The sequence below is a fragment of the Phalacrocorax aristotelis genome, chromosome 1, assembly GCF_949628215.1.
Source record: "Phalacrocorax aristotelis chromosome 1, bGulAri2.1, whole genome shotgun sequence".
Lineage (NCBI taxonomy): Eukaryota > Metazoa > Chordata > Aves > Suliformes > Phalacrocoracidae > Phalacrocorax > Phalacrocorax aristotelis.
Genome location: NC_134276.1, coordinates 64255852 through 64269203, shown reverse-complemented (window position 1 = coordinate 64269203; position 13352 = coordinate 64255852). Strand labels below are relative to the sequence as shown.

At 38.5% G+C, this 13352-nt stretch overlaps 1 protein-coding gene across 1 annotated transcript in view; it reads left to right on the top strand.

Moving 5' to 3' along the window:
• Nucleotides 1-13127, top strand: part of LOC142052270 (unconventional myosin-XVI-like) — a 102485-nt gene extending 89358 nt beyond the window's left edge. Inside the window, 4 exon segments of the mRNA XM_075082068.1 lie at nt 3934-4044; nt 6145-6210; nt 7475-7602; nt 12592-13127. Coding sequence (XP_074938169.1) covers nt 3934-4044; nt 6145-6210; nt 7475-7602; nt 12592-12661 — 375 coding nt within the window. The 3' untranslated portion in view covers nt 12662-13127.
• Nucleotides 13128-13352: the final 225 nt, after the last annotated feature.

Below are 13352 nucleotides of genomic sequence, written 5' to 3'. Positions count from 1 at the left end.
CCAAACAGCCCATGGGAAATGACCACTGACGTGTGACCTGAGTGATACCTGGGTGTTATCTGCCTGAGTGCTGGCTGGCATGAGCCAAGAACATGCAAGAAAGTGTGCTAACAGTTCAGAAAATATGGAGAACCCCAGGGCAGTGCTCGAATCCAAACCCCTCTTTTATTGACAAATAAACACATTTGTCTCTAGCCTAGTGTAGGTTTAATCTTCATCGAGGAGATTAAGAGAAGCTCACTCTCTAGCACAGGTGTTCTGAGTTTTGATAGCACACAAGGGCTTATAGTGAAGACCTCTGCCTGCGTTGGTCCCGCAAGCTAGGTGACCACGCTAATAGAGAAGGACGCCACAGGCTTCTGTCTTCCATCTGCTTTTCACCTACAAGGAACTTAAAAAAGGTTCTTGGGATTCTTTGGTAATTTTGTTGTACTCCAATGTGCATCATCAAAAACATATGTCAACATGTAATTTACTTTTTGTTTGCTGAGTGGAATTCTTGTTTTCTGGCCAGCCTTACATCCAAATGCTATGATTAAAAATAAAAGAGCAAAAATGTCATCTTCTGTGTGACAAAAAAAATCTTCATTCACTTTAATAGGGTGAGGAATGCACCTCCAGAATAGGTAGACAGAAAGACACAGATACAGCAGGGAACCTGTGTTTGTCTGTCTTGTTTGCAACTCACATTCTGCTTTCTGACCTGAAAATACAAATATTTTAAAAAGCAAGTATTTTAAATAGGCAGGAAAAAGGAAAATGGTCACAGTAACATTTTGATAGACTCCACCATTTTTGGAGTCCATCTTTTCTGAGATGAATAAATCAGTGAGGTAAGGACTGTGGGAAGGGACATCATGAAATTTTCAGCTGGCCTATTTGCAGAGTTTACGTGTTGGAGTAAGCACATTTTACACATACATGTAAAAAACAATCATTACATCAGCTAAGTCTAGTAAAAAATCTCCTTGAGTACTTCCTGTTTTGCACTTGTACATTTATTGCTCTTTGGACTTAATGGAATGAGAGGTGTTTTTTCACCATTATTACGGGGAAAGAAGGAAATAGAAAGCATCACTGAAGTCCCATTGGGCACTACTGCCTCTTGTCCTTGTACATCTATGCAGCAAGTACATCTAGAGCTACTGTTGTTAGGTACTTACTTTCCTTCCTTTTTTAAAATGTGTTGCTACTTTATCTGTCTAGTTCAACATCTGTTGCAGGTGGGATGCAGGTTAGATGCCTGCCTTTCCTGTTTTAGTGGGTGAGTGGAAAAACATTGAAAATCTCTTGTTAATACTCATGCTCTTACATGCATATGAGGTTTACATATACCATTTTAGTCGTCAACATTTATTGTCTGTTGGTAGAGCTGATAAAAAAAGGACTCGGCTTTCTGTGAGGAGTTACCCGGTTTCCTCCTTTTCTTGTTTTAAGCATTATTTTCTACTGAATATATTTGTCTTTAGAGGAATAGTAAGGAAATGATTAAAGACTAAAGCAGAGGTCCCCAAATTTTTCCGGTCACTGTGTCAGTCCCAACATGAAGTCCTTTGAAGTTCACAATGTTGTGAAAATCTCCACGATGCTATTACAAGAAACAAATAAGCAATACTAGCTATAGCATTTGAAGTAGAGAAAATAGTAGAAACGTGTTCTCCATAGATAAAAGGTACTGCAGGGCTCTGGGACTCAACAGAAGCTGGGACCTTGCAAGCCCTGCTTACACATAGCTTTTGTCTGTGAGGAGCTATGGCTTCATACATGCTGTGTAATATTTCTTAGAATCAATTTTGCTCTATTTTGCACTTCTTCAGTGATTAAGCTTGTGTCTCGTTATTCAGTACTGGACTTAGATGATTACAAGAGTAGGCTGAGTTGCACAAGTGACTGGAAATCAAGTATAGTACTTGACAGTTTGTTTGGACTGTGAGCAACTGCAAAATATTAGGATAACTAAGACCATAAAAAAAGCTTGGAAGCTAGGAAAAAATACTCATAGTGGCATAGAGTGAGTGAAACGTGCAGTAAGTACAGGTAAAAAGAGGTGTCTTGGGTCTGTTTTTTGTTGTTTTGGGTATTTTTGTGCTGATGTGAAAGCAGCCATTTTTTGACAAACACCTTGAACCATGAAATATTTAGTGTAGTATGAAGTGTGAGGTTGATATTTTACAATTTGCATTTGTATTTCCCTGTTTGTAGACTAGAGAAGGTTTAAAGGCTCTGTAACTTCATTTGTACCATACCAGCAGATGAATATGAGTGAAGCTGGTGAGAAATTTAAACAGAAAATACAGCAAGATTTTGTTTTATGTCATACGGGCTAGTGGTTCTGTGGGTGTGGCGTCTGGTGTGCATTGTTTGTTTCTTCTTGGTAAAATAGAAGAGTAAGCAATGCCATCTGTTTTATGACTATTAGTTGAATATTTTGATACTGGTATTCAATATTCCTATCTTTAGAAGAAAATTTTTGACAGAGCCAAAGATCTATGATTTAGAGAAGATACAAAATCATATCTAATTCATCATGCTTGTTTATGACTACAAACCTCCTGGTCTTTGCTTATGGATGTCTAAAAAATCACATGTGAGTGTTCATATGTACGTTTCAAGAACCTGGAAGTGCTGAGGCATTAGATCAAATTCTTCAGCAATATCACACCGTGCAGCTCTGACAAGTGTAGGAAAAGAACCCAGAGCGCCATGATTTCTGAACTGGACCTTGAACCTATGGAAACAACAAAAGTTTGGTAGTTTGGGATCAGATGCCCAGTATTAAACACCAGTATCCATAGTCTTTGGGGTCTTCCTCTTGCCAGAAGCACGCTCTGTGTTCCCTCCGAAATCTCCCAGTCTGCTTGCTGCTTCTGTCCCTGGCTTCCTGCCACAGGCCGCTGCCAGAGGCTGAGGATGCCGAGTTGGCCTCCAAGGAAGGGCAGTGACTGCTTTTCTCCTGAACCTTCATCTTAAACAGAACAGTAGAACAAAGGAGTTTCATCTTCATTGTCCATCCTCAAAACAGACACCAGGAGGGTATTTTAGCAAACTCTGAACAAACCCGTCAGAGACATCTCCCTTCTGCCATCGTTCACATGAGAATTTTCTGTTTCCAGGTATTCTGCCGAGATGCAAAAATCATTTTCTTTCGGCTGACATAAAAAAGGAGTCAACCTGCATTTTAGGTGTTGATCATAATTTATAAGCACAATGCTTAATGTATCCATGTTTATTTTGACGTTAATCAAATTTCTCTTATCACTGACTCTTTCTTCTGTCTCCTATTCTGTCTTTTGGATTTTGATTTGGTTTCCTTAGCATTTACTTTACCTGGCAGAGCTTATGCTATTCCTCCTAAATCTCAGAAATATTAAGCTCATTTTATTTGTCACTTTTGGCTGAAGTAGCTGCTTCTGAGTCTCTTCTGGTCTCTTTGACAGTGTGATTCCCACTTCTTATTAACTCCCTTCTATTCTGCAGGAAAAATTCCAATAGAATTTTAAATCCTGTATGATGAAGAGTAGCATGAGAGCTTTGTTAAACACTGCAATAAATAGCTTACAGGTGTGCTAACTTTTATAGTCTTGGCTTCTTCTGCCATAAACATTTAATGAAGAGAGCAGGAAAATTGCATTTGAGCTGGGAATCTTTATGGGTTCAGGGATAGCAAATGGCGCTCGAGTAGGGGTCTATGTTCTTAAGAGCCCATCAGACTCATGCAGTTTTACACCTTCACATCGATAACAAATTTTGATGTTCTTTTCTTGCTTAAGATTAATGATGTGTAATTGTTTGAGAGGAGTGACTTTCCAGTTTCCTAATGCTTTTTTTTTCCCAAAAAACCTAGTGATCTAGGCTTATACTTTGGATTAGAAAAATACAGTACAGAATGATTCATTGTGAAGTTACTTTGTTTCTCTAATTTGTGTCTTCTAGATCAAGCTAATGCCTCCAGCTCCAAATGACGACCTGGCTTCTCTGAGTGAGCTCACAGACAGCAGCCTGCTTTATGAGATTCAGAAGCGTTTCAAAAATAATCAGATATATGTGAGTTGCTACTCACCCATCAACAGTAAGCTTTCAAAAAGGAGCAAATGAGAGAACAGGAAAAATACTATCATAAGTACTGGACAGCCACCTGCCCCAGACTCATGACTAATGTTTAAATGGATCAGGACATATGAGTGCAATTTCTCAAGTTTATATAGGAAAAGCAGAAATATAAAATGGAATAACACTTCAAACAGGTTGGGATAAAAATCATCTGTGTTTATTTCACAGCGCAAGAGTATTGGTAAAAATGGATGGGCACATGTAATCTTCCCTCTCAAACTGCCAAAAGATCCTTCCGCCTTTAACATTATGTTAACTTGATTAACACGATTACTTGAAATTTAAAAGAAATGTAGATTTTAAAAGCTTAGAATTCAGCATGGAGATTTAATTACTCATTATCTCTCCCTATATTACAGAAAACATTCTCTATATTGTAACATTAATTATCCAGATACCAAATGAAATAATTACAGCAAGGTTTTTGCAAAGCAGGTTTTCCTGGTTTTGCCTTATTAAACTTGGGAGACATCTGCTTTGGTGTAGATTACTTCTGGAGAAAAATCTGCACTTGCAAATTTTGGTGTCCCTGTTCATATCTTATTCATAGCTTATTTCAAACTTACTGAACAGCTGAGCGGCATGTTAATGTGAAACGTGCAGACTGGTTTTAAACGTATACGTTGATTGCGGTGTTTAGACTAAAGGAATATGGGGAATCGGCATGTTGCTGTGAATACTTTTGAAACTTTGGGAACTTCAGTTCTACCTGTTATAGCACTCAATTACAACAAAAATTCTGATTTTTAGAGTCATGGAGCAAATTCTATTTTATTATGAGTATTTCTTTTGCTTTCTCTCACTTTTGAAGGTGCCAAACACAGATAAATTTAACTGAATTCAGGAGGATCCACAGATATTCAGTATTTATATATATTTAAAAAGTTGTCTGTTATTTTAAAATACTGGAGATTTTACCTGTGAGGGTCTCATACCCTGCTCTAGCATTCTCAGCTTAATGGAAATTTATAGGCAGAGATCATTAATATTCTGCTCAACGGCAGCCATTGTGCTTTGGTAGAGTGTCAGCATCAGTGCTGAAAACCCTTGCACCTTTGGGTGATTTGCTTCTCGGACTTAGAGGGAAAATCCCTTGACTCCAATTCCAAACCAAAATCCTCCCCAGCACTGAACACGGCCTGTTTCATGTTTCGGCAAGCCTAATAGAGTTCCATTCTGAAGGAAAACCCAACAGTGACGTTTTCTGCCCCCCCACCCACCCAAAATACTTCGTTTTGAAAAAGGCAGCATGACTGGGACTGTTCACATGATGGTTTGTTGTCTGACCTCTTCAGAGACAGAGGTCCGGCGTTTTTGCATTCTGAGCGCATGATATGGCAGCAGCTACTTATGTGGAGTGAGAAGTGTGGCAGCGAGGGGGACCTACAATCTTATACTTAAGTATATCTTTCACATAGGAGTGTTTAAATATGAAATAATAATATCTTGGCACCATTGTATTCAGTGGATGGTTTGCTATTTTAAATACGGCCAGGATTTTTTTTCTGTATGCATGTACATCTGTTCATATACACATACGCATGTGTAAATACTTGTATATGTATCAATTGCTCTGTCTTGTCCCACAAGCAACGTATTTTACTGTATCACTTCTGTCTAATTAATACAACATTTGTAAATTCTGTCATCTATCTCATAAAAATAATTGCTTGAGAAGCTGGCTTATGTGGTAGGCATGTCACATTTTTGTAGTTTAGCAAATAGTAAGTTTCAAATTAACTTTCAAGTAATCTACCAATAATATATGCAGTGCAATTCTTCTACGCATAATTTTCCATTATGAAGAACTCAGTTTTATTACAAAAACAATAATTAATGCTATCTGAATTGTAAATGTAGATCTCAGTTTAAAGTTATGAAGTTAAAAGCTCTGAATTTGCAGATGATGTTTAATATGTTGATAGCTAGATTTAAGATGCTTTGCCAAAAGTCCCTTCTGGAGGAAAACCATTAGCCTCCTTAAAGATTTAATTTCTTAATTAATAAAGCAATAATATCTTCTTATTTTTTCAGACCTACATTGGTGATAAACTGCTGCTTGTTAACCCATTTAAAGAGCTTCCTATTTATTCTACCATGGTAAGCATTCTCTCTTCAGAACGTTACAGTGCAGGTCTTTTTCAGTGAATTCATATAATTCCTTTGGAAGTCTAAACCGCTCAAATTAATTAACGTATATACTTTTTTTTGATATTGAGAGAATATTAGGTTTAAAATTTTAGAAAAGAAATTAATTTCTTCCAAGGTACCACAATTTTTTTCTGTGTCTTACTTGTAAAACAGCCATCTTGCTAAAGTTGTGTATGAGCAGGAGCACTTTCAATTGCTTAAAAATAGTTCCTGATGTATAAGATGACCTTGGTGGTTTCTCCCACTGCCAAACTTGCAAAAATAGACGCATTGGTTGTTTGAGCTCACACCCCCTTGCCCAAAACACACTCATGGAGATGATGACCTTGAGTGGTGCAGAAAGGCTCCAAATGGCAGCCTGTGCTCCACACCAGGCCGCTCAGTTCAGACGCCGTGCAGGCGATGGGCGCGAAGTGCCATGTTCCAACTGTCCCCCAGCCTGTGTTAATTTTCTAAACTCATGAGAAGGTCTTTCAAAAGCTATATAGAAAGGTAGGTAAATTAATTTATTTAAGGATATTTGTAAAATGGTATAGTGTTCTGCTCACAATCTTACCTAAATCACATCTGTATTTTCATTATTATATTTACTTATTCTGAAAGAACAGAGCTGTAGATATTGGCAGACTCTCTACTTTTTCTGAAATCTGCTTGATATTAGCTGAAAGAACATCAAGATATCGTCATAAAAAAATGAGGTTTCAGTAGCAGATAATTGATTCTACTCATATTTAAGCTTTAAGGACAGTACTTGTTGGCAGCTACATGTATCACAAGTTACTCTCTACTGCAGAGGGAGTATTTGTGGGGCACTGCTCTGTCATGTAATAAACGAATTCGTTTATCAATTAAGGCTTTGATTTTCATGGGATGATTGTGTTTTGTTTGTAAGATTTTTAAGTCAAGACATTGAGGAACTATAATCATGAGGTATAAAAAAATAACTGAATAGGTTTTGTTTGACTCAATGCACAAACCAGTATTGCTGAGTCCTGTAGTTACATTTAATTTTGTATCTTAATTAGATCTTCTATGCTTACAGCTCTGTTTTCTTTAATTAAAATCTTCATAGATGCTTTAATGGTACCACATGTACGCATACAGAGATTCTGTTCATAATGCTTAGAGAGCTTTACAAAAGACCCAGGCTTAAGGGGTGAAGCATAATTAGTTTGAAATGTGTTGATCGTGTTAATTTTCTACAATTTTTCAGGTCACCCAGCTTTATTTAAGTAACTCTGGAAAACTGTGTTCCTCACTTCCCCCACATATATTTTCCTGTGCTGAAAGAGCTTACCACGTGCTATTCCAGGAGCAGCGTCCCCAGTGCTTTATCCTCAGGTGAAAATTTATCTTTCTATTAACTAACTTGTAACTCCTGCCTTTCAGCTGTTTCCCCCAGGACTCAACAGTTGAGATTTCCATTTTATGTTTTCCTCCAGCTGATTTCGTTCTGTGTACTGATCTCTGTATCATACATTAGAGTGAAATAGAACTGAAAAAGGTTTAATTACATCTCAAGTTCATACATTCTCTTGGGGAGTTGCCACTCCATCTAGCTGTATCTAATTAGGATCAAAGAGTTAATGGTAAAGAATGTTTGCAAATATTACATGGGTCAGGATTAGAAACAGTAACTAATGGCAATAAAAATGGGAAGTCCTCAGCTAAATGATGAACCTCTGAGTTGGGGCACCTGTATTGCGTGGCTTCTTATTTGGCACTTCAAAATGGACTTCAACCAGTTCCTTTATTCACAGTGTTGTTGCAGTGATAAATAACTTCAGGACTGTGAATAAATGTATTAGAAATCTCCAGTGAAAGAGAGTTTCATCTGAATATGCTGGTTTTATAATGGTGAAACATTGAGTTCACTTGGAACTTTTGATCCCCAAATCTGTTAATCCCTTCCCTTCCTTCATCCTAGCTGAAAGCAATCTGGTGGATTTGGTGTAGTTGCTCAGAGAAATTCGTTGCTCAATCTTGTCGCTTTGACAATTGCTGTTGGCTGAAATATTGGCAAGGGTTTGCGGAACTTTGGGGGGGAGGGGGTGGGGGATAAAGGTGATTTTGATTTGACCAGGAATAAAGGCTGATCTATTTGATAAATCGTATAATTGTTCTTGAACTACCCCTAATTATAAGGAAAATGAATACTGTGAAATGGAGAGGATATGATACTCAAAAGCAGCTGATAATGCTGTTTTAGAGTTAAAATACTTAAAATGAGCACATAAATACAATCATGTATATCCATTTTTATTGCATTTTTTTTATGTGGATAGAGACTCCTGTGAGTATGTTCAGTATGTTGTCTTCAAATACATCTGAATAATGTAATTAAATGTTTCTTTTAAATGTGTAGTTTATGAAAAAACATAGCTTATAAGTTTCTAAATTATAAATGTATAAATTAATTATGTGTGGAACTGATTGTTGATTTGTTGAAGCAAATGGTAACCTTTTTATAACATAATCAGAACGGCATAGTTATTTATCCAGTGAGCAGTGACATTTAAGCAGAGGTACAAGAAATATTAGTAAATCATTACTGTGTATTCATATTATCCTCTTGTAAATATTAACTCTTTTTTAGGTGTAATAACTTTGCTAAACCTAAGAAATATCCTAATGCACTATTTTCAGCATTTTCTTCAAAGTAGGAACTTGGGACACAGTTAATTGATTAATATATCTGTGAAGTTGTCTGTAAATGTAGACAGAGAAGAAACAGAAAATAATATTTATTTACACTTCAAGAAAAATGCTAACTGCCACGTTAAGTATTGTGTAGTAGTGCACAAAGAGCATTGTACTTAATAATAAATGGCTTTGATATCAGGGAACACTGATGATTTTATATCAGAATGTCAAGGCATGTGTTAAGCCCCACTGTCTTGATCCCAGCCCAGTCCAGCCCACCACAGCTTGTTATAAACCAGTGACCTGACGGAGAATGTGACAAGAGGGTGCTCTGTTGATGGCATCAGCACTTGGCAAGGCATTCGCATATCACATCAAGGCAGCCCGTAGATATGCTGTCCTAAAGTATCCTTTATGTAGATAATTAATTAGATCTAAAGGTCACTTGTGAAAATGGAAGCTGAAAGGAAAGCACCTGGTAATTTGGAATAGGAGATAAGTACAGCTGCAACTTACAGAAACACCTAGAATCTGTTCTTTGTAAAAGCTTTCTTCTGCTAGCACTAAATGAGAAAACAGGAGGGAATTGAGGTCTCTTAGAAGTTCATAAAGCGGTATCAGAAATGGGGTATTCTCATTATACTTGTCTATTGGAGGAATCTAAATAATGAATGTCTGGAAAGTAAAGGTGATACAGGAAATGTCCATTGGTTTTCTGACAATAATAATAATATGAAAAATATCCTTGATGTAACTCAGGTTACTTGCTTACCCCTTCGCTGTCACGTGATTGTGTGTGTGTGCATGAACTTGTGTCTGTGGTTGAACTGGATTTCTGCTTTCTTGCTATTTCAGCTGTAAAACAACATTAGCTATCAGCAAGAGAAGGTTCTTCCACCACTATGAGGGAGGATTCATTGGTTACATCGATGCTAATACACAGCATGGAGCAGGGCTATCTTTCTGGCCCTGAGGGCATGTGGTGTAGCATCCAGCCAGTTTTCCTTTGATTTTTCACTTGAAGAGGGGTTCGTGGAGAAGTTTTCAAGATCTCAGTTTTATTTCCTACCAGAACCAAATAACTGTGATTCTGCAGTTCCGAAATACTCCAAGATTTGTGTTTTACTTTGTTTCCTCCAAGCTCTCTTATCAAGCGTACTCTTCATTCCTGAGGAGGCAACTCAGTACATGTTTGGCCTGTGGTCTGTAATTTTAGCATCTCTCCAGTTATAAAGCTGAGTGGTGGATGCAATTCTGTGCATGCCTGTATAGTGCAATGAGTGCTCCTAGTCACACATTTTAAAAGCAAAAAAATACACTTCCCTCTAATGTGGAATCACAGGCTGAATGAAGATGGAGGAGCTCAGAGAAGCTCTCTGTAGCTAGAAAGGCCATTTTGTATGGGCGCTCAGGAGGAAGGAAGCATTGGATGACAAGTGAAAAGGACTCATAAATCCATGAGAACGTTACCCTGGAACAAGCTGTCTAGGAATGCTTCTGCCCTCCGACCTTTGGCTGCTCATTTCCTCATTTCTACACCATCCTTGGTGTCACCGCAACCATTCAGGTGGTGGCATGGTCAGCTGGGCTGGAGAAACACTCTCAGGTCAGAATTACACCAGGGAGGGTGGTGGTGATGTTGAGGAGCTATTTTAACCTGAAGCCATTCCAAAGCCAAGCAAGATGAGTTGCCAGAGCAGGCCTGGCAGGGCTCACTGGTTTTGGTAGTGGTTTTGGCTGAGGCTAAACAGTTCCTAGAATCCTTGTGCCATGTTTGCTGCTGTTGTAACATTGGGATGGTCGGCTTGAGACGCTGTCCGTGTCAGAGCCCTTACAGTGAGGAGTGTCGGTGTGCTACACGGGAAAATAGCCGCACCAAATCAGAAAGGTGCTAGTTTTGCTGGTTTTTATGAGTAGTAAACCCAGTGAAAGTAGATTATCCCTGTGGGTATGCACTAACCTCAAGGTGAAGTTCCCTTGATATCTGCAAGGGAACCCATTTTGGCATAGGAGCACTCTTGGAGTTGCACACCGAGAGTACGCTTTTGCCTTCTGTTGTCATCCTTAGCAAGAGAAACATGATGTGATTATAGAATAAAACTCTTAAATCTATATTTATTTTTAGTCTACTTTACTTTTACTTATAATAATAGTGTATAGTGTAAGTAATTTTTTAGTATAATTTATAAACATAATTATGCTTGAATATTATTGTAAAGATTTTACCATGAGAAGAGGCTACTCTTTTGATGGGCACGTTGTGGCATGGTACGGAGCAGTGAGAATTAGTACCGTACCAGTGTTTTACTTGTCATGTGCAATTCTGAAAATATGTCTAGCTTAACTCTTAACTGCCAGAGAAGAACCAAGTGATGGCAGTCTGTGTAACTCTCACCTGAATTTTTCCTGAAAAGGTTGAGTGTGTTATTTTAAAAATTGGTAATTTCTTTTTGGAGGTCGTTTATTTTCCGTACATCGAGCTACCCACAATCTTTTCAAAAGGACTGGGAAGAATATCAGAAAATGTACCCTTATTCATGTTAATCCTGTCATCTTCATCAAGCTTTGTTGCTTGTTTATTTTGTGGAGATAAAGTTTGTTTTCCATTAGCAATGTTTTTCAGCTCTTTTTTTTTCTGCCAAAGAGTAATTACAAAAAGGTACTTCCCATGAGTTTAGTGGCCATTAATAATGATTCATGAATTACCCTTTTATTGGACACATACTGTTGCTAATGAACTCTGCATGCAGCGTAACCCTTAATGATACTGTTTTCCTTAGCCTCGTCATTTTTGCCTCCCACATTTTCCCAAGAGAGGATAATGAAAAGAGATGAAGGCACCTGAAGTTGTCTGAGTTGGAACTCAGCTGCCTAAGTCCAAAGCTATGGACTTGAAACCCTTGCTGAACTACCAGACTCTGCTTTCTGACCTTAAAGGGCTACTTCAATTCTCAGCCCATTCGTGTGTTCAGGAGAGGCTCATAGTTTCTGGCAGGGCAGAGTCTTACAGCACTATTTAGTTCATGCTTAAGCCTGCCGGGGATCCAGGAATTTTACAGTTCTGTACCAAAGTCCCTTACAACAAGCTTTCTCAAAGCATTGATAATTCACATCACTGAGATCAGAATCTTTAAAAATCAGACATTCACCCATGAGCAGTTGTGCTTGTTGTATAGGATGCTGCTCATAGCTCTTGCCCTGTTCTCTCTCCCTCATATAACTTCCATCTGGTTTCTGTTGATTTGTTTTCACTGGTTTTCTTTCGTTAGCTGCTTGTCTCTAGTGATGTATTTAGAGTAGAAGCCCTTCAGGGCCAGCTCATTTCTATATTGTTTCCTTAGCCAGATATGGTTGGAGTCTCCTGTCTCCACATCACTGATAGTGGTGATGGTAGCAATTAGATATATGGAAGCAGAGACTCCACCCTTTTCTTTGGGAATAAACAGCAGCGATTTGGCAGTGCGTGCTCCTGCGATCACAGGGAAAGGGTCTGTAGCTGCAGATCTACTGTGCACAAAAGTCAAGCCAGTAAAAAGTCAGCACTCCTGTCAGGAGCGTGGCTGTTCTCAGAGAGCTGAGCTACCTGCTGTTTGCAGAAACAGCACAGGCTGTGCCAGATGAAGACAAATTCTCCCCTTTGTACCATCATCACCTAATATTTACTTTTTCTGTTTTCTGTGCTTAAAGACACTGTAGGTATGGAATTGTCCCATCTCTCTGTGGCATGCACCGCTTGGTGTGTATCAGGTCACCTTAAGACTGCTTAGTCGAAGGCAAGCTTTAAGACCAAGAGCAAGTCAAAGAGAAGTTTCCAACAACTGGTTAAAATATAAGAAAAAATTCAAAATAGAGTTCAACAAAATGATCTATCAAATGTGAAATGTTCTTCCCTAGCAGCAAGATTCTTTTGTAAGGTGTTGTTCACGTGAGAAACAGATTTAGCGAATCTTGAAATTTCCTCTTGGGGCTGCTTTGGAGAGTTGCCCAAAAAACCAACAGCACTGACTCACAAACAGCAAATACCCACCTCCAAGGTATTTCCTTACAGATCTGGAAGAATACTGCTGTCCCAGTATGAATCCTGGAGTTAACTTAGGTCCAGACCAGTCCTTTGCAGGGAAAATGAAGTGTTGAAAATATCTTTTTGAAGTTTATCCTTTAATCTAAGGAAATCCATTGTTTTGCAACTTAAATTAGAAGGTATAGGGCGCTAAGGAATTTACTGCTCCGTTTAGTGGTAGAATTCCTCTGCTCCTGTGACATGATCCAGTGAAAGTGGGGATCTGGCATTGCCAAACTTGCTTCGCGGTACATGAGTTTGATTTCTGTCTCTCATTGTTTGGGCCTCTCTGACACATCAAATCCCTGCTTTGCTGGCCCCCTTTGCTTCATGCAGCCTCATGCCTCTCCCCAGGCAGCAAAGCAGACAACGTGAAAAAAATAATCCT